The following is a 25,994-nucleotide window of genomic DNA, read 5'->3' as shown; positions in this document are numbered from 1 at the left end:
AGAAGTAGTCTCATAGTTTATGTGATAGTCAAAGGCTGTAGGTTTTAACTTCTGTAGATTTGGCATCAAAAAATTAAAACAAAAACAGAACTAGCAATAATTGATTTAAATCCCACCACTGGTAGTAATTGTCACTGCTGCCTTAGGTAATAGCAAGTGCTGCCACACTCAAATGAACTTTACACTGTACAGCTTCAGAACTATAGCTAGAGTTATAATCACTATCTCTCTAAGACTTCACCCACTTCAGAATGAGGCCATTGTCTTCTACTGAAATGTTACCTACAGTTAAAACTTAACCAATATTATTTTTTACATATACTCGTATTACCTATATAATATTTCTAGAATGCTGGGGTAAATGGCACAGATACACAGTCCCCCAAATGGGAGGAACTGCAAAAATGCTCTAGTGGTTTTGCAACGTGTTTTGACATTCATTGTATTCTTTACAACTCATTCTTTATTTTCATATTTGTGGTACTTGCAGATAAGGGTCTCATTCATAGTATAGGAAGCCCATTGCATCAACACTGAGAAATGATGCTGGACTGAAGTTGTGCTTGTATGAGCAGAATAGCTCTCTCCTCTAACACCACTTTTTCTGTCCCACATTATGAACCTCTGGGCCCTTTTAGGACTTCACTAGTTTTCTTCCCACTGATGCACTTCCACAACTGTTAAAGATAACACTTTTTTAAGATAACACTGCTGCAATGTTTTTGTTTTAATTTTATTTCTTTGTCATTTTTTGTCTCTTTGTTGTACCTTTGACATCAGTATGCAAGACATTTATTTTCATATCTGATGTTTTCTACTTTGTATCATGTAACACTTTAGTCTAGGATATATCTAAAAATGGCTATTACATGTCTAGTATACTCATCAACAAAATTGAAAAACTAATTATACAGTGTTTCTATATGCAAATATACAGATGTCTTTTGTAATCACACTTAAATTACTTTAAGAAGTAACTGAGAGGAAAAGGGATACACATACCATACTACTCCATTTGGATGATAACAAGTACCTTTTCCACTCGAATCTATCACAGCTTGGATTGCAGCATCGCTGGCTTTGTCTTCCAGTACTATGCATGTAATATGTCCCTGTTCTGTCCGAAGTACAATCACAGCTACATTTCCAGATGGATATCTACATTTTATTTAAGGATCTCAGCTTTATATTCTTTGCTATGACTCGGAGACATGTTGAGAATACAGTATGTCATTAAGAGCAATCAAACTTTAATACTGCATATTTAATTCTATAGCTGATAAACACTGCAAGACAATCCCAACCTAGCTAGAGTTTTCACTGTGTGATACCTTAAACTTTCTGTAATGGAGGCCTATGAGATATTTGCAAATGACCCCTTAAGGACAGCAAGTGCTCCAGCTACATGGCTTTGGAATGTCTATGACTTTTTTACTTTTTATGTTTTTATGGTTACATTCAGGCCAATAAAGCCACACCCCAATAGCTGTGACATGCATCATTTCTTAACACTGACTTTAGGATTAATCCTTACTCTATTGCTAGGGATAAACCTAAATGTATTGCTTGTCATAATTTTAAGCAATATCCTAATCTTTTTTAGTATGTTTTTGCCAGCATTCACTTCTTGGTTGGGGAGTCACTTGATTGGGGAGTATGTAATATGGCAGCGTCTAGAAAGTTCATTAAACATCCGGCATATAGCCTGCTGGTTCATTGATAGGTGGTACAGGGCCGTCTGAGCAAATCTCAAGCACAGAGTAATGCAGTGCATTCCTGGTGACACAAACATGCATCAGGATTAGAACATGAGAGAGCTCATATGGGTGATATACTCAGATGCAATAAACAGGATTTGACCAGCAGGTACATGCTGTTCTTTAAGGGTCAGGATGTCATAAATAAAAAATCAATTTCCAGATTCTGCATTTCAACATGCATGCTTAGTAAACAACTATATAGCAGCAGCCTAACACAAACTCTCTTTGCAACTAAAATTCATAACCATACAGAATATATTTCCTGTCTTACAACTTTTTTCCTGAAGCTGTAGACCATAGACAGTCAGTTGTATACATTAAAATTAAAAAAGAAAAGCAAACTTCATTTGCAAATGATCTTTTGAAAAGAAGACCAACACAATTTTTGAACCACTTCATCTGTAACTCCATCTAAAACCTTCTCCAGAAAGATTTGCACAGAGCTAACTACAGTATGTATGCTGAATATCTCATATACATTTAGTTAATGGATTTTTTTGGTTCAAAGGATACAACACTTGTGCAGAACCATCTGGAAATTTAGTGAGAAAAGTGTTGCCATTCTTGTAGAACTTCTCAAGGAACTGTGCTGATGCAGCCTGCACAAAAGAAAAAAAAAATACAATCTGTATTGATAATGTCATTGGAAGGACATATTCAAGGTCTTTGAGAACTGGGAGTCTAGCTCAACACTAAATGGAAGTAAGACAAAGAACTAATTATAGATAGGAGCCAATTCAGGTTTCTCTCTTGCTCTGTCACAAACACACACACATGCACACATGTACACAAAACACAAAACACACACACAAACACACAATTGCCCACTTACACACCATATATTTCACACATGGGAGGGAATCAGAGTACCTGATAAAAGCAATGAAAGACACAGAAGGACAAAGGGAGGACAAACAAACTCCATGCAGGAGACACCCAGGCATTCTGGCCATGAAGCAAACTGCAAAACAAATGCCTGTGGGGCAGTAGTGGTAAGCGCTGTACTATTGTGTCTCAAAATGCTTTCATTTATTTATAGAAACATTTCTCCCTGAAACTTATTAAATTATAAAACTATATGGTGATGGGAAAGGGAGTTATGGATGGATGGATGGATGGATGGATGGATGGATGGATGGTCGTCCCATCCTGGAAGAAATGAATACTAATAAAATTGCTCTCTTACTTTAATTATGTGGAGAGCTGTATATTACTGAATCACAAAATGCAAGTTACATTTAGTGCACTAAAAACTGTTAAACAGGCTCGTGTCAACAGGGGAAGTTAAACGCTATCCTGTGCAGTATATATTTACCAGTAATTTAAGTTATACATTGCTGTTACTATTCTACAGTTTATTTGGGACAGGTGCATATGTCTAAATGTATTCATTACAGCCAGTTCTGGTTATACTAGGTTACATTTCTCAGTCACTCAATTATTTTGGAGAATGGGGATGTATGAATATATATGAATATATACTATATACTATATATATATATATATATATGTATATATATATATATATATATATATATATATATATATATATACATACTGTATGCATATATATATACATCTAATGTGACTTGGGTTTACTGGCCTGAATGTAATCACAAATATTTAAAAAGTAAAAAGTAAAATATAATGGGCATTCAGAAGCCATGTAGTTGAAACACTAGCATGACATTAAGGGGTCTTCAAGGGGTCATTAGCATATATCACAGGCTCATAGGTGTGTACTAGGCTAATGGCCTCGGGGCCTTTACAATCCTAGCCTATAGGATTACAGTGGCATTGTGCCACTTGACCTTAGTTCCCAGTGCCTCTGTCGAGTAAATCCACTGGAATGATCCCTGGGGTGAAATTTTTATTTCCCATCCACTCATCAAGATTTCTCTTGAATAGGGCCAGTGAGGTGCTCTGCTTGACATGTATGGGAAGTCTATTCCATAGCATGGGCAGTCTCTGGGTTATGAACCTGTCCCTCCAGCATGTTCTGTTGATTGTAGTAATGAGGTTGAGGGAATTTCTTTAGATGTAGCATTTCTAACAGAGCTGGGTAAGACACGGCTTTGCAAGTCAAGCAGAGATCACCTCTAAGTAGGAGATATGGAGACAGAGAATAGTTGGAGTTTTTTAGTCTGTCCATATAGGACAAATGTGTAAGGCCTAGGATCCTCTTTGTGAGGTACTTTTGCGGCCTCGCCATTTGTTGCAGGTGTTTAGTGAGGTACATGCCAAATGGAGCATTGTACTCAATGGTTGACCTAATGAGGGAAGAGTAGAGTGAGACAATGACCTCTTTCTTCCTGGATGCAAAACCCTTAGTAATGAGATGTGCCAGATAGTAGGACTTTCTGACCACAGTGGCAATGTGATAGTCAAAAGAGAGGTTGCTGTCAACCTGTGTTCCCAGATCTCTTATAACACCTTCTGTGTTCAGTAGACTACCATCAATGTAGTAATTCATGGGAAAAGGGTTTTTCCCAAAGGGGGGTGATGACACATTTTTTGGCATTGAGCTTAAGGCCATGATTCTGACACCAGTCGTTGGCTCAGTGAGGCCTTTCTTTACGATGTCAACATCACTTGGGGAGTTAATAATAGCTCCCAACTTCAATCATCTGCGAACTTTGTCAGCCAGAGTCCCTTCGTGTTGGTCTGGATTTCAGAGAAGTAGATACCAAACAGGAGAGGACCCAGGACTGAACCCTGTGGGACTCCACTCATCACTGGTCAGCAGTCTGACTTGGAGTCAGCTACTTTCACATTGTGGGTTCTACCTGTGAGCCAGTTTGCAACCCTCCTAGTGATATAGGGGTTGATGCCTAGCTAGTTTTTCTATGATTCCTGAGTGGGGAATGGTATCAAAGGCCTTGGCCAGATCAAGGTAGGCTGTATGAACCACCTTTCCTTCATCCACAGCTCTGGTGACTGACTCAAAGAAGTTGACCAAGTTGAGCAGGCATGATCTACCCTTCACAAAACCAAATTGTGTGGGATCCAGAGTTTGGACATTCCCTATATCCTTGTTCATTAGGTCCATGATGATACGTTCCATAGCTTTGCATATCAGACTTGTCAGGCTAATGGGGCGATAGTTCCCAGAGTCTGTAGTTGCTCCTCCTTTGTGGAGAGGGATGACTGTAGCAGTGCGCCATTTGGTAGGGACTAAGCCTGAGGTGAGGCTGTGACTGAACAGGGCACACAGGTGAGGTGCCAGTTCACTCTTTAGTTCATGTAGAACACAGACATGGCTTTGAGGTATTACAAAGTGAAGACCATAGTTGGCTAGGTTTTTCTTGCAGTTTTATTGATTTGTCTGTATGACCTTTTTACCCCTTGGTTTGGATGTTTATATATATATATATATATATATATATATATATATATATGTGTGTGTGTGTGTGTGTGTGTGTGTGTAGCACAAGGTTATAGCCTCAACACTCAGCTCTGAGTAATTTGGTTATGATTTTTTGTTTTTACTTTTGATACTTGTTTTAAACAAAGTAGAGTTCCTAATATTATGTTAAAATGGCTGTGAACATGTCACCATATCTAAATTAGAACTCTATTAAGTTACATTACAAAGCCTATCAATTGTGGAAACAGCATACACTTTTTACAAAGTAACGCTCTGTAAAACCACTGACATTTTGTTGCAGAAACAAAACATGAACTCATTGGTATATGGAAGAAAAGAAAATTTATTTAGCAAGGCAGTAAAATATCTTTTACTCAAACACAGACTTTTTCAACCGTACCATTCAAAAAGAAAAAAATGAAAGTTTGAAACATTTTGTGTTTAGTCCTGGGAAATGAAACCTTATTAAGAATGTATAAGAAGTCTGGGTGGAAGAGAACAGAGGGATATAATGTATACTGCAGCTAAGGCCAGGGAAGAAATTCTCAACCAACACAGAAGCAGCTATGCAGGATAAAAAAGCTTGTTGTTACTGTCCATAGAAAAGGAAATCAGCTACGAAACAATCAGATCAGTATAGAAGGAAGTGGAGAGTGATCTAAGATGGTCAGCGCAAGCAGTAACATTCCTGGACATACTAACAGTCTGTGTGACTGGTAAAATGAGGTGCTTCCTGTCACGGAGGTTAATGAATGATTAACTGGTTAAGGGCTCTGGGCATCTTTAAGGTTTTAGAGCAAGTGATCAGCAAATAGTTAAGCCTATAGTGGTTGCTCCAGAGACACTGACATTAGTACCCACAGGTAAATATGCTCTTTCACTCTCTCTAGTCTTACAACAAATAACTACTACCTCCTGCTTCCACAGTGTTAAACTGCTCGTGTGACCGAGATGTGGTAGAACTAGTGGCAATTCAGTGACGCCTAGACTGAAACCTGCAGAGCAACTCAAGACAGTCTTTAAACTGGGATTTGTCTGCATGCATAGGAGAGCCACTACACCATAATGTTCTCACCGCTATACATTTTCACTGAACTTATGAACTTGTCAATACTGACTCATCAGGAGCCATGTACAGGCTTTTTCGTTAAAATGATATTTACATAGTAGGTGGGATAAATGTCCTGCTAACCCTGTGTACTGGGACTGGTTTCATTGTTAACTGGTTTCTCCTGTCTCCCTAGTCAAGTCTTTTAGTGCCATAGGCGACTGAGTCTCTAGATAACACAGCCACCAAAAACCACTTCTCTGTCAGCATGTCTCTAAACTGGCACTTATTTATTTCACTTCCTTTCCCATCATACTCCTTCTCCTATCTTTCTCCTTCCTGTCCCACCACTGAGTGCTCCTGCACTGCTGTACTGTTGTACTGGTTGCCTCCTTTCTTATGCTGCACCTGATCCATTTCCTGTATCTTCTGTTCTCTTCCTACAAACCCTTTTCACCCTTCTGTTCTTTCCATCTGCTGTCCTTCCTATGCAGCTGAATGACCACTACATTTTCATATCCCTTCTGTTCTCTTTATGATATTTGCTCATACACAGCTGGCTCTGGATCCATTCCCCATTAAAGTTACCATTATTCTTTACATTTGAGCTTTCTCCCTGGCTTCCTTCTCTTCATCATACAGTTCATTGTTGTATCTTCCACGTTCTCCCTTTATTTAAATCTGTCCCTTCCCTTGTCTAACAATCTCTGCCTACATCTTCATGTCCTCTCCCTTTCTTTTATTTTTGCTTTCCTTCACCATCCTCTCTGTTGACTTATTGCTGCCTGATGATCCCAGTCCTACTCTATCCATTCTCAGCTTTGAGCCCATTACAAACTTCTGTGGCACTCTTCTCATCTATCCTGTACGGCTTCTTTCATAATGTCCCATTACTGGATTCCCAATGTGTTCAATTTTTGTTTGCCTACTGGATACAAGTATTCCTTTTCTCTGCCTATCTATCTATCTATCTATCTATCTAGCTGTCTAGCTATCTACAAAATACACAAAATACAGTTGAGCACACACTCATATGTGTATATACATACATACATACATATATATATATATATATATATATATATATATATATATATACATACATACACACACACATATATATATATATATATATATATATATATATATATATATATATATAAAAACACACACATATATATACATATATACATTTCCTCATTTAGTTAGGGGAAATATATTTCCTCATTTAGTTAGGGGAAAAACCTAAGTTCTGTCTATCAAGCTAACAACTTCACTGGCTTTCAAAATGCATGGTAGCCATTTTCCATGTGTGAATTTCTTATTACTCATATAGATGTCAAGTTTTTCAAACCAAGTTAGTGAGCTGCTATCTTTAATGCTAGTAGGAAGTTTGTTCCAAATGAAGTGAAGTCATTGTTGAATGTATGTCACTCCTTTTAATATTGTTAATTTTGATATTTAGTAACAAACCACCTTTTCTAGTGTTATCCACATGTTTAGTACTCCTGACACCAGAATAAGTAGAATTATATTAACAAATCTTTGGACCTTTTGTAACTGAAATATGCATTTAGTTTTGAAGTTACAGAAGCTGACATTATTTTGAATGATAGGGTGAATTAATAAATTGTATAGAGGAACTATAACTTCACTGTTTTGACTACATATGGCTTTGAGTATAATATTGGAAAGTCTATGAGATTTTTGAGTTCATATGTTCACATTTTTATCAAAGATGAGTTTATTATCCAGGGTTCCTAAGTCTCCAGTCTGGAAATCTCTGCTAAACAGTCGTCCATCTACATTATACTCAAAATAAATATCCTTTTCCCCAAAAATGAATATGCTACATCATGTGATATTTACAGATAAACATCAGTTGTTACACCAGGAACATATTTTGCATAACCCTTCCTATAGCAGCTCTATACATATAGAACATTTGACTATATTATCAAATTTGCAGTTACTTTAGTGATCTAAAGTTTTTTTTTACTTTGACTTCAGCAAAATAATCCAGTTATTAAAGACCTAGTACAGAACCCTCTGTGGCCTCAATGGCTATTCTTACAGAGTCCAAACAGGAGTTTTCTCATATGGACTTTTTGCATTCTGTTATTAAACTACTATCTGATCCATGAGTAATGTGTCTACTTCTATTTATAATGTGGAATTATCAATAACATTTATATATGGAATTATACTGAAGGGTTAATCTAAATCTATCTAGGCTAATGTGAACTTCATAAAAGATACCAAATTTAAAAGACACAATTTACCTCTAACAATTTTATACTAGTAAATGTCAAAGAATGAGAATATTCTGAATTATCGAGATGTGAATGCATTGAAACTGAACTCATTGATGCTACCATTTCAAAATTCAACAAATAAAAAATCAAAACATCTAAATCAAAACTGATCGCAAGAAGAAACATACAGTTTTCCTTTGTAATCAAATGATCAAAACCTACAACACATTCAGATGAAATTTGTCTGAATAGTGTTAGTATGATGGAAACGGTTTTCAAAAGGTAAGGTACAGGTTTAGCGTTTGAGTTATTTTCGCAGGTATTAATAAGGTGGCGACCAAGAGGACTTGAAATTTTGATGAAAGGTTAGGGTTAGTGTTAGCAGGTATTAGTAAGGTGGGGAGGCGGTCTTAATATTTTGGTGAATGGAGTAGTCAACCACCTCACAGTCACTTACTATGTTGACCAGCAGTCGATCTGACACCAAAAAACAGTCGACGGTTAAATCTTTTGTTCATTTCATTCTCATTTTCTGCACTATTTTGCATAGTAAACATACAAACTTATTAATTATAAATAATTAATAGGGTCTGAACTAATGTCTGCTTTTTAATATTGATCAGGAATGTGGCTTATTGTTAAATAAACATTTAAGATAATAGATACAAGTTGAACCAAGTTATTATGGACTATATAGAAATGCTAGGAGTATTGTGCGGACCCAAATAGCTATTGTTTATAATTTTGTTTAAGGATGCTGTAATCATATTTTCTAAGATACACAGTAATTTTTTTAGGTTAACATGCAAATCTTTGAATTTTTTTGACGACTTTATGGTTTTACAAAATTTGTCTGTGACTCTTTTAGATATTGCTTTAGGATCAGTAAGTTGAATTTTTGGTTAAGTTCTAATTCATTTTCTCATATCATTGCAGAGAGAGAATTCTTTGTTTTCTCACCTTTAGTAACCAGACAAGTTTCAAAGTTAGCCTTTGATTCTTTAATGTGATTAGGTGTCCTGTTTTTCAGAATTGTTTGGTCTACATTAATTTTCAGAGTTTATGTTAATTTTTGAAGGTCATGGGATGCCCCATTTTTCTGATACACAGAGAAAATAAATAAAACTCAAAAAACATATTGATGAAAAACATGGTCACACTTGCTGCTCCATAAAACTGAAGCATTGCACTAAAAAGAAAACAATGGGAGCTGTCACTAAGAAAAAACACAAATAACATCAGGCTTTTGCAAAGTCATAAGTCTTTATATAAATACAATAATTTCATTATTATTGAATCAGTTAACATCACTCAGATCCATCAATTAACAACACAACATTAATATATCATAGGAGGTTAGTAGGCTAACGGCCCTAGGGCCCTTATAAGCCTAGCCAGTTTCAAATCATGTACCCAAGGGTGTCTGGTTCAAGCAGATACTAAAAGCAGCACCTATTGCCTCTATCCAAGAAGGACACAGGTGGGTGACTTTCTGGTTACCCATCCAATTATCCAAACTGCACTTAAATAAGGCCAACAAGGGGCTTTGTTTAACATGACTAGGAAACCTGTTCCAAAGGTGGAGCAACCTCTGCAAGACAAATCTGTCTCTCCAGCAAGATCTGTTGATGCCACATACCAGATTAAAGTCCTTTGAGCGAGTGACCTGTGTGCCATTTGACTTGCAAATGTGCAAAATTTTCCATTAAAGCTGGTTCAGAGATTGCTCTAGAAGCAAAGCACAGGTCACCTCTGAGCAGTCTGTATGACACAGAGTAAAGTGACAATGATTTCAGCCTGTCCATATAAGACAAATATAATGTTAAAAAACAGGATCCGGTACAATAAAGGTTGTCCAAAATAGATAGCCAGCAGCCCGTTAAAGTAGATTAACACAGGTTTAATGTCCAAAAAATAAAAAGAAGCCAAACACAACTAAATTTCAAGTAGTACAAAGTGCAAATAATTCCATAGATCAGTTATTAAGTGCTTTCGTCTCCGCATCCGGAGACTTCCTCAGAATAAATTAAACTGAATCAAGTTCCCTTATATACGCTATATGCTGAATCAATTTAATCATTAACCAATTAAGTGTGAACACTAACAAGAAAAAACGTATAAAAAATATGTTCTCTTTTAAAAAACATTTCATTTTAAAAAACATAGAACTTGAAGACTTTTTTCATTTATAAAGTCTCTTTGTGAATAACACATATACGTATACAGATGAATACATCTTTCATATCTGTCCATTTGAGAAGCTGTACCTAACTTTAATAAGTAAATACTAATGCTACGAAGAGGTTTATTGTAGTGTACTTAAAGCATGTGAATGTTGTGGTTTACAGTTATGAAGTGTAAAAATATATGTAATGTATTTATATAATTCATATGTGTAAATTATACGTATAAACCAGCGTGAATATACGTACACCTACACATATGCATATATCACTTCCCTATGGTATTTTATTTTAACTAATCTCCAGATGGATAAGCATAAAATCAGTTATTAAATCATTAAGGTTGGACTTCAATACAAATAAGTTATATTAAAATGTTGTAACAAGGACAGTATGTTCCGTGAATTTAATATATAATTACTATAAAACATAGTACAAGTGTAAATATAAATATTGATAAATATAAGTGAATATAAATATCAGTGTACATATAAATGATATAAAAACATAAATAAGCAACAAATTAATGTATAGTACATACTTGAATGACCAATACCAATGGAATATTAACTTAGGTATAAAAATGAATATAAATATAAATATATAAATATAAGTATAAGTATAAATATAAATATAAATATATTGGTATATATAAGTGGAATATAAATATAGAAATGCATAAATATGAAAATGTATATATAAATATGAAATATATAAAAAGTATAGAAATTATATATATAAAAAATTTTTATTTTTATAAAATTTTTTTAAAAATCTAATACCGATTGTTCACAGTCCTAAAATTACATTCATTATCTACATTCCCTAGAAAATCCTGCTGTAAATTTGTTTCAAGAAATGTATTGATTGGTGTTACAATTTAATACTGAATGGACCTTAGAGTCTCCTTATTTTCTTTCTATTGTTGTCCATCCTTTGCTATTTTGGGATCTGTGGCTAAAATCTTGAGTGCTGGGGTAATGGAAACATGGTCATTTAATCCTTTGCCACAACTTGCATCTAGTCGTAGTTGCCATATCATTTCTCTGAACTCGATTTTAGTTTCCCAATCACCTCCTCTTTCAGGATATTGCACCACCTCTAATACCCAAAACTTAAAATCAGCCTTTTTACATTTAATAGCATGTCTGTATAATGCATTATTTTCGTTATGTCTATTTATGTCCCAAATATGCTCATAAATCCTGTTTCGCAACAACCTCTCTGTTTTTCCAACGTAAAAACTCTCACAAGCCGTGCAAATCACTAAATATACTAAGCCCTTAGTGTAACAACTGCTGTAGCTGCTAGCTACTAGCTTTTGGGGAATACTTGCTATCATCACTTCTTTCTTGTAAATATAGGAACATTGTGCACACCTGCCACATTTGTATGTTCCATGTTTCCTGCTAGTACCTTCAGCCTGGTTTTCTTTTCTTTCTAAAATATTCTTAATATTGAAATTTCTCCTATAACTAAACCTCAGTTTGTTCTTGAAAATATCTGTTTTGGTTGCTATATTTTTGAACATATCCCAAATTTCATATATCCCCCTATTTAACCAATTGGTACCATAATAATATGTAGTAGTCAGATAGGGTGTTGATTTCACTTCTGTCTTTCTTCTCTCATCACAACCCGAATTCTGTCCACCATAATTAACATTTTCTACTTCTTGGTATTCTCTTCTAAGAAGTGGCTTGTATCTTGTCCCCCTTCCTGTTATCACATATTCTTTGACAGAGTTGATAAGGTTAATAGGGTACCCCCTTTCTACAAAGAGTTTCTCCAAATAAATAATTTCATTCAAAAATTCAGCCTCGTCAGATATCATCCTGGCCATCCTTATCATCTGACCTTTGACTATGTTCCTTCTAAGTTGTTTTGGATGATCACTTTGATAATGCAGGTATGAGTTAGAGAAGTGTTCTTTTCTATATATATTTGACTTATAACACTTATTAGTCTTATCTTTGGTAAGTTTAACATCCAAGAAATGTGTCTCATCCATCTCTATCTCGTAGGTAAAATTCAAAAATGAGGTTGTACCGTTGATATAATCTATAAATTCATCAATTTTATCCTTGGATCCTTCCCAAAAAATAAATATATTGTCTAAAATCCTAAAATATTGCACAATATATTGGTTATATTCTGTTTTAAAAACATATTCTCTCTCCCAGTATAACATTATAATATTTGCATACACAGGTGCACATGCTGAACCCATAGCCACTCCTTTATTTTGGTGGTAGTAATCCCCTTCAAAGTAAATAAAATTGTATTTCAATACCAATTCCATACTTTCTAATACATTCCTAAAATCAGAAGGTGTAAGCCAGTCCATCTCACCCAAAACTTTTTCAAACCATTCTAATCCTGTTTTTTGTGGTATAACTGTGAACAATTCTTTTACGTCGATTGTTATAAAAAACATGTTATCTTTAAAAACCATTTTGCTAATTTTACTTAAAAAATCCCAAGAATCTTTTAAAATATGCTTCCATCTGATGAATTTCCTTAGTCATAACATCCACATATATAGCCATAGGCTGTGTCTTTGAACCCTGTGATGCCACAATGGGTCTCAAGGGGGGGTCTCGTAAGGATTTATGTACTTTTGGAATTCCAAAGATACCTGGGATGACAGGTTTGGCCACTTTCAAATATTTGTATAAAGCCAAATCTATCAAACCAGTAAAAAGATTGTCTTCCAAAATTAGATCAATTTTCCTATAAAAGATATTGATTTCATTTTTGGTCACAATACTATAGTTTTGATCCTTATCTAAAATCTCTTTCATTTTCCTGATGTATTCCCATGTCTCCATAAATACCACACCCCCTCCCTTGTCTTGCTTCATCACTCGAATACCTCTATTGCTACTTAAATCATATAGTATTTTTTCTTCCGTCTTATTCAAGTTATGTGTCTTCCCTTTATTAATATTGTAATCTGTCCTTATTTTGTTAGTGACACACCAGGGTGTAGCGGATGAAGTAAGAAGATCAGAAAGGATTAGGAATAAGCAACAGCAACTGTATGCTTCTGTGACCATGGGGAATATTAACAACATGGTTAGGCAAGAAGGGGAAGTGGATTTTTAAACAGTTTAGACCATGACAGTGTTCATAACAATTTAGAGTCTAGTGAGGATGCAAAACAGGTTATATACACATATAACAATTTTAACATCTTCAACTACACAGATTTGATGGTTGATAGAAATTATTTTGATTTATTTACAAAAGGATTTTCTTTTGTCCCAGCAAGGAAACCTAGTATAGATAAACTCATTTTGGATGTCAAAATGTTTACAAGGAAACTCAACCTTATGCATATACATGGAGAGGACACTACAATGAATTAGGTCACTTTTAGAAGGCATAGTGTTTGGAATCTACCCCTACATTTTGAGATAGCCAACTTTGAAAGTTGTGTCACTAACAAAATAAGGACAGATTACAATATTAATAAAGGAAAGACACATAACTTGAATAAGATGGAAGAAAAAATACTATATGATTTAAGTAGCAATAGAGGTATTCGAGTGATGAAGCCAGACAAGGGAGGGGGTGTGGTATTTATGGAGACATGGGAATACATTAGGAAAATGAAAGAGATTTTAGATAAGGATCAAAACTATAGTATTGTGACCAAAAATGAAATCAATATCTTTTATAGGAAAATTGATCTAATTTTGGAAGACAATCTTTTTACTGGTTTGATAGATTTGGCTTTATACAAATATTTGAAAGTGGCCAAACCTGTCATCCCAGGTATCTTTGGAATTCCGAAAGTACATAAATCCTTACGAGACCCCCCCCCCCCTTGAGACCCATTGTGGCATCACAGGGTTCAAAGACACAGCCTATGGCTATATATGTGGATGTTATGACTAAGGAAATTTACGCCAGATGGAAGCATATTTTAAAAGATTCTTGGGATTTTTTAAGTAAAATTAGCAAAATGGTTTTTAAAGATAACATGTTTTTTATAACAATCGATGTAAAAGAATTGTTCACAGTTATACCCCAAAAAACAGGATTAGAATGGTTTGAAAAAGTTTTGGGTGAGATGGACTGGCTTACACCTTCTGATTTTAGGAATGTATTAGAAAGTATGGAATTGGTATTGAAATACAATTTTATTTACTTTGAAGGGGATTACTACCACCAAAATGAAGGAGTGGCTATGGGTTCAGCATGCGCACCTGACTATGCAAATATTATAATGTTATACTGGGAGAGAGAATATGTTTTTAAAACAGAATATAACCGATATATTGTGCAATATTTTAGGTTTTTAGACGATATATTTATTTTTTGGGAAGGATCCAAGGATAAAATTGATGAATTTATAGGTTATATCAACGGTACAACCTCATTTTTGAATTTTACCTACGAGATAGAGATGGATGAGACACATTTCTTGGATGTTAAACTTACCAAAGATAAGACTAATAAGTGTTATAAGTCAAATATATATAGAAAAGAACACTTCTCGAACTCATACCTGCATTATCAAAGTGATAATCCAAAACAACTTAAAAGGAACATAGTCAAAGGTCAGATGATAAGGATGGCCAGGATGATATCTGACGAGGCTGAATTTTTGAATGAAATTATTTATTTGGAGAAACTCTTTGTAGAAAGGGGGTACCCTATTAACCATATCAACTCTGTCAAAGAATACGTGATAACAGGAAGGGGGACAAGATACAAGCCACTTCTTAGTAGAAAATACCAAGAAGTAGAAAATGTTAATTATGGTGGACAGAATTCGGGTTGTGATGAGAGAAGAAAGACAGAAGTGAAATCAACACCCTATCTGACTACTACATATTATTATGGTACCAATTGGTTAAATAGGGGGATATATGAAATTTGGGATATGTTCAAAAATATAGCAACCAAAACAGATATTTTCAAGAACAAATTGAGGTTTAGTTATAGGAGAAATTTCAATATTAAGAATATTTTAGAAAGAAAAGAAAACCAGGCTGAAGGTACTAGCAGGAAACATGGAACATACAAATGTGGCAGGTGTGCACAATGTTCCTATATTTACAACAAGAAAGAAGTGATGATAGCAAGTATTCCCCAAAAGCTAGTAGCTAGCAGCTACAGCAGTTGTTACACTAAGGGCTTAGTATATTTAGTGATTTGCATGGCTTGTGAGAGTTTTTACGATGGAAAAACAGAGAGGTTGTTGCGAAACAGGATTTATGAGCATATTCGGGACATAAATAGACATAACGAAAATAATGCATTATACAGACATGCTATTAAATGTAAAAAGGCTGATTTTAAGTTTTGGGTATTAGAGGTGGTGCAATATCCTGAAAGAGGAGGTGATTGGGAAACTAAAATCGAGTTCAGAGAAATGATATGGCAACTACGACTAGATGCAAGTTGTGGCAAAGGATTAAATGACCATGTTTCCATTACCCCAGCACTCAAGATTTTAGCCACAGATCCCAAAATAGCAAAGGGTGGACAACAATAGAAAGAAAATAAGGAGACTCTAAGGTCCAGTCAGTATTGTATTAAATTGTAACACCAATCAATACATTTCTTGAAACAAATTTACAGTAGGATTTTCTAGGGAATGTAGATAATGAATGTAATTTTAGGACTGTGAACAATCGGTATTAGATTTTTTAAAAATTTTTATAAAAATAAAAAAAATTTATATATATGATTTCTATACTTTTTATATATTTCATATTTATATACACATTTTCATATTTATGCATTTCTATATTTATATTCCACTTATATATACCTATATCTTTATATTTATATTTATACTTATATTTATATATTTATATTTATATTCATTTTTATACCTAAGTTAATATTCCATTGGTATTGGTCATTCAAGTATGTACTATACATTAATTTGTTGCTTATTTATGTTTTTATATCATTTATATGTACACTGATATTTATATTCACTTATATTTATCAATATTTATATTTAAACTAGTTCTATGTTTTATAGTAATTATATATTAAATTCACGGAACATACGGTCCTTGTTACAACATTTTAATATAACTTATTTGTATTGAAGTCCAACCTTAATGATTTAATAACTGATTTTATGCTTATCCATCTGGAGATTAGTTAAAATAAAATACCATAGGGAAGTGATATATGCATATGTGTAGGTGTACGAACATTCACGCTGGTTTATAAGTATAATTTACACATATGAATTATACAAATACATTACATATATTTTTACACTTCATAACTGTAAACCACAACATTCACATGCTTTAAGTACACTACAATAAACCCCTTCGTAGCATTAGTATTTACTTATTAAAGTTAGGTACAGCTTCTCAAATGGACAAATATGAAAGATGTATTCATCTGTATGTGTTATTCACGAAGAGACTTTATAAATGAAAAAAGTCTTCAAGTTCTATGTTTTTTAAAATGAAATGTTTTTTAAAAGAGAATGTATTTTTTATACGGTTTTTCTTGTTAGTGTTCACACTTAATTGGTTAATGACTAAATTGATTCAGCATATAGCGTATATAAGGGAACTTGATTCAGTTTAATTTATTCTGATGAAGTCTCCAGATGCGGAGACGAAAGCGCTTAATAACTGACCTATGGAATTATTTGCACTTTGTACTACTTGAAATTTAGTTGTGTTTGGCTTGTTTTTATTTTTTGGACATTAAACCTGTGTTAATCTACTTTAACGGGCTGCTGGCTATCTATTTTGGACAACCTTTATTATACCGGATCCTGTTTTTTCATATTGTTTGGAATCTGAACTTTTTGGTGAGGTTACAAATATAATGTTTCAGTGTTTTCCTTTTCAGCAAATGCTTCACACTAATGATCTTATGTAGCCTTTGTGTGTGTGTGTGTGTGTGTGTGTGTATGTGTGTGTGTGTGTGTGTGTGTGTGTGTGTGTGTGTGTGGGGTTGATGTACCAAACAAGGTTTGCTAGTGATATTTTGTGACTTCTGCAGATCAGAGTGTGTGATATATCTTTAAAAATCATTCCAGTCAGTGGGCACGAGCATATAAGAACTGAGCATATGCAAGCAAGAGTGCCATTTTCTGTGAGCAGCCAGTGAGCATGCATGTATGTAGTAGTCAGTTAGATAGTTTGTTTAAGTTTAATATTCCTGCCATCCATCCTGATGTTTTGTATGCAATAAACTACTTAAACGAACACCCGAGCCTCATCGTCTTCTTAGTATGTACAAGACGAGTGACATGGTCTCAGAATGGTATGCAGAGTTACATCCAGGAGGCAACCGGTTAGAAATGGAGGAATGTACAGTAGTCAATCATCCCAACTGCTCAAACAACTCGCAAACAGGTCAGAAACAATTTCCAGGTACTAAAACTCATTTAAATTATTTATTTCGCTAAGAATATATAATGAAGCATTCAGAATGCTCACAACAAATTTCTAATTAAACACAATGTCTGAAACTGCAACATATTGATAAAAGTATTCAAATAATTAAGAGAACGTTAAAAACAATATCCAAATTGCATAAAATGTACAAAAAAAAAGAGAAAACAACCGTATTTTTTCACTATGTGTTACTTTTTCCCATTAACTAAAGCTATTTTAAATATCCAAAGTGTGTAAAGTGGTTGGCAAGTGTGTGGAATATTACAGTGCAGTTATTTTGCAAAGTATAGTCATTTCAAAGAATATTTCACAAAGTACAGTCTTTCAAAGAGTTTATTGTGCATTTTATTATTATTACAAGTACCTGGTGGTGTGTGTGCATGCTCGTACATGCTCGTACATAATTACAATGGCCAAGATTGCATTGTGTTTTACTATAATCTGGGGGCATGGCAGAAGGATTTCGCAGACCTGCACCACTTGTGTTTGATAACAATATTGCAGAAAATTGAAGAGTGTTTGAGCAGGAATATGATATTTTCATACAGGCTGCTTTTTCTGACAAAGATGCATGTACAAAGGCATTTATTCTGCTTAATTTAGCTGGTTCAGAAGCCATAGAAAGCATTCATATATGCATCTGCTGTGTTTGCAGGGAAGGGGGAAGACCACCATATTGTGGAACCGGCTGAAATGTGGGAAGACCCTGAGTGCTTAAAACGTAACTTTAGAGAAATGTGTAACACTCCCCCCAAAGAATGTTACAATGGAAAGACACTTATTTTACACAAGATCAAAAACCTAGTGAAACTTTTGCAGCATATATAAATGACTTGAGAAATATGGAGAAAACATGCAGATTTAGTGATTTAAGGGATGAGTTGATAAAAGACAGGCTTGTGTGTGGTATTAATAATGACACAGTAAAAAATATGTTGCTTTGAGACAGTGATTTGACATTAAACAAGGCCATTGGAATTTGTCAGATATGCGAGCTTACAGAAAAGCACACAAGTATGCTTATAAATGAGAATAACTCTGGAAGGCACTGTGACAAAGCTAATGTAGATAGTATGCAGCATGAGATTAAAAGATACAGGCCTACGGGCAGGGCCACACCCTTGGCCTCCCTTGCAAAACATGTGGCAACTCCAGTAAAATCCAGAACATGCTCAGTGAAGCAAGAAGGGCTCATGGTTGCTTCCAACTCTAATACTAACCATAAACCAAACCTCATAATCAACTGTCGTAATTGTGGTGGTAATCACAAGCCCAAACGAGAAAAGTGCTTTGCTTTTGGTCAGCAATGCCATTCCTGCAATAAGTGGAATCATTCCAAAAGGTTTTGTAAATCAAACAAGGCACATTCTTTTATTAAAAGAGGACACACAAACTGGCTCAAAGTGCCATGTTATGCCGAAAAATTTGCTAGAGTAAAAGCTGCAGAACAACTTGATTTGACAAAGTGTGCACAGCTTGCTGCTTATGGTGGTAGAGAGATTCAGAGCGAAGGCTCAGTAGTGCTTTCATGTTTCTCTGGTGGGTACTGCTATGCAGTTTTTCGTAGTCAAGAGACATGTGCAGTCATTATTTGGCCTCAGAGACAGTTTGAAAATGGGACTGCTTTCATTTAACAAAGATGTCCACCATGTAAACTTGAATGAGGACAGTTCAAATTTCACCTAAACTATTTTTTCTGAGTATGCTGATATTTTTGCAGACAAACACAGCAAACTCCCAGTTGTGTAGTCCATGAGGTTGGACCCAGAGATCAGCCCAGTTATCAGACCAGCACAGAAAGTTTCGGTAGCTATGCAGAACAGAGTCAAGGTCGAACTAGACAAAATGGTGCAGCCAGGTGTAATTTGTTCAGTAGAAGAATCAATGGAATGAGTATCTTCCATGGTAGTAGCTCATAAGAAAAGCTTAGATGATATCAAAATATGCATTGATTTAAGAGACTTGAACAAAGCATTAAAAAGGCCTCATCATCCTACTTGCACAGTCAAGGAAGTTGCTGCCCTCATGCCAAATGCCACTGTTTTTTCTGTCTTAGATGCAAAGAGTTTGATTTGGCAAATTTCGCTTGACCAAATATCTTCATTGCTAACCACATTCAGTATGTCATTTGGGAGGTACAGATTTCTGAGAATGCCATTTGGGATACATTCTACCAGTGAAGTATTTCAATATGTGATGAAGTAAATTTTTTCTGGGTATCCATGTGCTATAATAGTAGATGATATTCTAGTAGGAGGCAATGGTAAAGTCAAACATGATAGAAGCCTTAATAAAGTTTTGGAAAGAGCACATGAAGTGAATCTTAAACTGAATCCTCAAAACTGCAAATTCAGGCTATAAGAAATCACTTATGTTGGTCTTTTTTTTTTACCAGTTCAGGCTTACGACCAGATCCTTCCAAGCAATCAGCAATTCTTGAGATGCCAGCTCCAGGCAAAGTTCAAGCCTTACAATGTTTTCTTAGCATGGTCAACTATTTAGGCAAATTCATTCCAGACTTAAGCCAACTTTCATCATTGCTAAGAGAGCTGACATGCAAATATGTAATTTGGGCATGGTCTGAACAGCACCAAAGAGTATTTGATGTCCTGAAACAGAAAATTGTTAGTCCACCAACTCTACACTGCTATGATGTTCACAAACCAGTTACTCTTTCCTGTAATGCTTTTGAGTTTGGTCTAGGTGCAGTCATTCTTTTAGAGCCTCAGCATCAAGAACTCTTACCCAAACTGACATGTAGTATGCTCAGATCGAGAAAAAACTTTTGGCAATTGAGTTTGCATGATGGAAGTTTCATGATTATATTTACGGCCAACCTATCCAGACAGAAACTGATCACCAACCTCTAGTTACTATTTTAAGAAAGCCTATGTGCACAGCTCCTGCCAGATTGCAACGTATGATGCTCAAATTACAGAAGTAAAATTTCAATCTTGTTTACACAAAAGGCAAACTTCTTTATCATGCTGATATCTTATCCCGATTGCCCAGAAAAAACACAGAACAGCATAACAATGAGAAATCTGATTTTGAAGTCATGGAAGTGAGAAATTTTTCTTCCACACATCTTGATGAGCTTAGAGCTCACACAGCTTCAGATCTAGTTCTCTAGAAGCTCAACCTCTTTATCAATTGAGGGTGGCCTTCAAAACAATCTGTTTTACTAGTAGAAGTGCAGCGTATTTTCCATACAGAGATGAGATTTTTGTCAGACAATGGTATCATCATGAAATGTCCTAAAGTGATTGCTCCAAAGTCCTCACAACAAGAATACATTAAGATCTTTCATCGTGGCCACCCAGGAACTGATTCTACCAAAAGAAGGGCAAGAGGACTACTATTTTGGCCTTCTATGGCAAAATATATTGAGAAAGTACTTTCATCTTGTTCAGTTTGTAATAGTACAAAGCTCCATCAACAAAAAGAAGCACTTCAGTTAAGCCAGATTCCTGAACTACCTTGATCGACAGTAGCCACAGATATCTTCGAGTGAAATGGTCAACATTATTTGGTGTTAGTAGACTCTTATTCAGATTGGTTTGAGCTTGACCTTCTTCCTAACCTAAAGTCCAATACTGTCATTACTAAATTGAAGAGACACTTTTCTGTCCATGGTAGTATGCACAGAGTTATTTTTGATAATGGTGCACAGTTTACAAGCCAGCAGTTCAGACAATTTGCAGAAGCGTGGGACTTAGTTCATGGTGTAAGTAGTCCTGAGTACTCACAGTCAAATGGCTTGGCTGAACATGGAATTCAAAGTGCAAAACAGCTGTTAGAGAAATCCAAACATGACAATGCTGATGTTTTTCTAAACTTGCTAGATCTCAGAAACATTACTCGTGATAATCATCTTGGTTTACCTGCTCAAAGACTTATGTCGAGACAAACCAGAACCACATTACCAATCAGTAGCAATATATTGGTTCTATGTGCTAAAAACAACAAAGCTGTAAAAGCCAAACTGTTGAAAAAGCATTTGTCCCAGAAGTCCTGCTATGATAAGATCAGCAAACCACTAAGTTCATTAAAAGCAGGGGAGATAGTGAGGATGCAGACATGAATAGGTTTTGATTGCATTGGATATGTGAAATGTTTGTGTCAAGAGCAGAGATCGTACATTGTGGAATCACAAGGAATGGAATTCAGACATAATAGGAAACATTTGTTACTAGTATCCAAACCTGTGTTACAGAATTTTGCCTGTGACAAAGACTCTAATTCTCAGAGTGACTTCTCCAATGTTCCTGTTCCAGAGGACATTTTGTCAGCAATCCCTGTTCCTGAGAAGAATTCTGAAAGTCCTCAAGCAGAACATTCCTCAATGACTGCCCCTGTTGCTAAACCTAGTACTAACTATTACATTATGAGATCAGTCCTTCTATATCAAGAAAACTATAAACAAGCTCAAAAACAGGATTACCAGACACAACTCTGACATCTGCTATGGGATATCCACTAATCCAATGGCCATACATGCAAAGGCAAAGCCTGGACACCATCTCATCAAATTCCACATCCTTGATAAGACTGATGAAAATTCACTGGATGGTAACCCCAATGACAGGCTAAAGAGAAAGAGCTACAATGGCATATAAGACTACAAGAAAAAAGGCACCAGGCATCAGCACAACCAAATCCAAAAACTGCATCTTAAACCTTCACAAACTGGATCATAAGATGTTTTACTAAGGGACACCGTAAACTAGCTAAAACTGAAAACCAGATATAACCATAGCTACAGACTTCCCAGACCCAAGGCAACTGTACTAGCTTTCCTCTCCCATCTTTAGATTTTGTGGCAAGGAGAACATAACCACACTGCAGAGAGGTAACTTTTCTAACTGGGGCAGATATTTGAACAAAAAACTTACTTCTCCTTGGACCATAAGTGGTTCTATTTAATGCTATGTTTTTCTCATTTGGCTAGGGCAGTCTTACCACTTTAGTACAATCTCTTGTGTCTTTTGAAAAATGCTAACACATAGCCAGTGCTTTTATTTGGATTATGATAAGGAACCCTACTTCAGACATCCACTGGGTCCCTAATGGGCAAGGAATATGTCCAAATCCAGGTCAAACTAACCCCCCATCATGACACATATGGCAAATCATTTCAGACATGGCCCTATTTGGGGCAATTGCTGGCCAAATTTACACAATTCATAGCGACTTTGTTGACTTACATCTAATGATTGGGGGTGACCATTATTCAGATGGATGGTTTCTCCAGTTGTGTGCTAACCTCCATTCTAGTGAATTCTCCACATCTCAGCCAACTTACGCATAGCCATCGCACTCTTGTAAGGCTATAAATTATGTCTCCTTCCACTTTTAACAAATTATTTGAGTGGGATTCCCAATCCATCCAGTAAGACTGACACCCTTACAGAATTATGCTGTCTGGCTCAGCTACTTTGTCTGAGCAGAGACTAGAACTGGACTCCCTTTTCTATTGACTACACTGGTGCGGAGGGTGGCCATCCTGCCTTCTTCACCCAGTCTAAATACAGATACTCACCACACCAGCAAACATTCCTGAAAACCACCTCCCGGGTCCCTTTGTATCAGGTGGTCTGGCTCCTGCTCTCTCCATTTCTTATCAGCAACAGAACAAATGCATTCCTTACATGCAAGTCTCATTCTTAGTAGAAATGCTTTCTAAACTTCAGTAAGGGCAGTAAACTCCAGTTATCCATTACATGGACTACTTAAGGAATACTCATCTCTGAACTAAAGCAGCATTTCACCCCAGCAGAATAATAACAAAAATATTCTCACTTCATTTTTTATAGTTAATGATATTTCATGATCAGATGTTAAGTAAGCCCCAAACTGCTCCCTAGTAACATGCGTTACTCACTAACTGAAACTTTTATTTTATTGAACGAGGAGGATACGCCACCTCTACAAATGGGTCCATCCATTTTGTCTTCTCTTTTAAATGACCCTAGTTAGGTTCTCCCTCACTGCTTAACAAAGCGGCCTCCAGAACATGTCAATCTGTCACTCATTTACCATTTAACCCTGGGATGTTTAATTGAATTTTGTTTCCAACGTGTTATAGCCTCTAAAGTTTTGCAGGAATAACAGCCCCATTGACTGGCAGCCCCTTGCCTGATGACCAATTGAGCCCTACCATTCTCTACATCTATCCCAGGCAGCTTAGCTCTAGCTTGCTACTAAAACAGCATAACCTCCCAACAACAGTTCCCAAGTGCAAGCCTCAGATTCTTTTACATTGTTATCCTTGTTCATATTCCCAATATTATTTTAAACTTCAATGAGGTTGGTAATTCCCTGTAGCCTTTACAGGTACCACTTCAGGGGCACCCACCTCCACCCATATGTAAAGACTCATTACTCCAGCAGAGAAAAGTGTTCAGTTGGCTTTTCCAAATAAAAGACCACTGGATTTTTATGACCCACACCGATCTCCAGTAAGGAAATGAACTCCCTGATTAAATTTCATACTGGAAACTTCCACACTAGAAATTAATAAGTTCAAAATAAAAACAACTTTTGGTTGCTAGCTCGAAGGACCACATGGCAGCCAAAACTCTCAGATGCCAGGGATGGTCTGTCTTATCTTGAATGCACTCATGATAGTCTTAAAATATTTAATTACCTTCATTGGACCACAATATTCACATTATAACTAAGGGCTGAGCAGTCTGGCAGAAACCCTGTGATTCTACTCCCACCTCATGAGTACAGCCCCTGCCTGATGTCCACATAGCACCCAGCTCTAAGGGATTTCAAGCTCACAAACATACCAATTCATGTGATTTTTTTTCAACAAGTGACTCCTCTCCAGGCTGAAAATAAGACACTCAGCAGATCCCTCCAGCACAATGCAGGGCAGGCTAAGGTCCTCATACCTGAATCAGTACGCATATCAGACAAGTCGACCTTTTTCGCTCAACTGTTGGGTACAAAACAAATACACACAGTCTGGGCAGAATATCAGGCAGATCTGATGAAGGTTTTACATGAAAATGCCACAGATTTTAGAAAACCACAACCCTTCTAAGGGAATTAAATTAAATTTTTGCAAAGTATTGGAACGGAGTTTATGTAAGCTTGTTTTCTTACATGAGAATGGATAAGAAATGGAAGAGAACTTGAACCGGCATACACATGTTGTTTTCAGATGATTTTTTATAACGTGTATGATGGTATACTATTTAGAACTTTTCCTAATACTAATTGTGGCACCCACCTCATTAACATGGGTGGTTCATGAACATGTAAGCACACCCATGCATCCCACCATGACATCATGGGTGGTGACTCCCTTAAGCTCTGCCCACATATTTGGCAATAATGATTGATCCAACTAGGTACACTCAGTCTTCTAAGCAGCACTCATCTACCAAATTATGGATTTCAAGAAAACTGAGTATGAGTCTCTTTTTTTGAACTTGAGAAAGACCAGCTAACCACCACCTGCCTATTTGCCTCTAGAACGGAGGAACACAGCTACATCCACAAACAAATCATGATCAAGACCACGAGGTGAAGAATTCAGCCACTTTAGGACTTTTATCCTGACTCCTATCTATGGGCAAGTTACCCCCACTATGCTAAGCCTTCTCCTCAACATATACTTTAGGTGTTTGCAAAATAATTTGCTATGTCTGAACCAGGCAGCACTTTTTTTCTTTTCTTTTTTTTATATAAATATAAGACCATGGTAAGTGACCAAAAAGCACTTCTCAAACTGTGTTTCCATACATTGAAAAATAGAGCTTCCAAAAAGTGCAAAAGGGTCTATCTAATAATTTTGGGTTCCTATCAGTTCATTGAAACTTCAGCAGTTCGAACACCATATGTTCAAACTGTGAAGTTCGAAAACTGATTATTGCGAAGCCGTTGGTGGGCCGTTTCTGTGGCTTCATGATTTTCAGCACTGTGGTGGAAAGTTACGGGTCAGGTTCAGGTAAGTGACCGATTGTGTGGA

At 35.9% G+C, this 25,994-nt stretch overlaps 1 protein-coding gene across 4 annotated transcripts in view; it reads right to left on the bottom strand.

The window, feature by feature from the left end:
• Positions 1–25,994, bottom strand: part of ERICH6 (glutamate rich 6) — a 419,490-nt gene that overhangs the window by 148,598 nt on the left and 244,898 nt on the right. For 3 of the 4 annotated variants that reach the window (XM_044063744.1, XM_044063745.1, XM_044063746.1), the window contains 2 exons: positions 2,274–2,359; positions 1,003–1,158 (listed from right to left, as the gene is read on the bottom strand). In XM_044063744.1, the coding sequence (XP_043919679.1) occupies positions 1,003–1,158; positions 2,274–2,359 (242 nt within the window). The remainder of the gene's footprint in view (positions 1–1,002; positions 1,159–2,273; positions 2,360–25,994) is intronic. The other variant, XM_044063748.1, reaches the window with a different exon arrangement.

The sequence above is a fragment of the Protopterus annectens genome, chromosome 2.part2 (assembly GCF_019279795.1).
Source record: "Protopterus annectens isolate FY-2018-M chromosome 2.part2, PAN1.0, whole genome shotgun sequence".
Taxonomy (NCBI): domain Eukaryota; kingdom Metazoa; phylum Chordata; order Ceratodontiformes; family Protopteridae; genus Protopterus; species Protopterus annectens.
The sequence above is the reverse complement of the archived record's forward strand: the minus strand, read 5'-3'. Positions and strand labels throughout refer to the sequence as shown.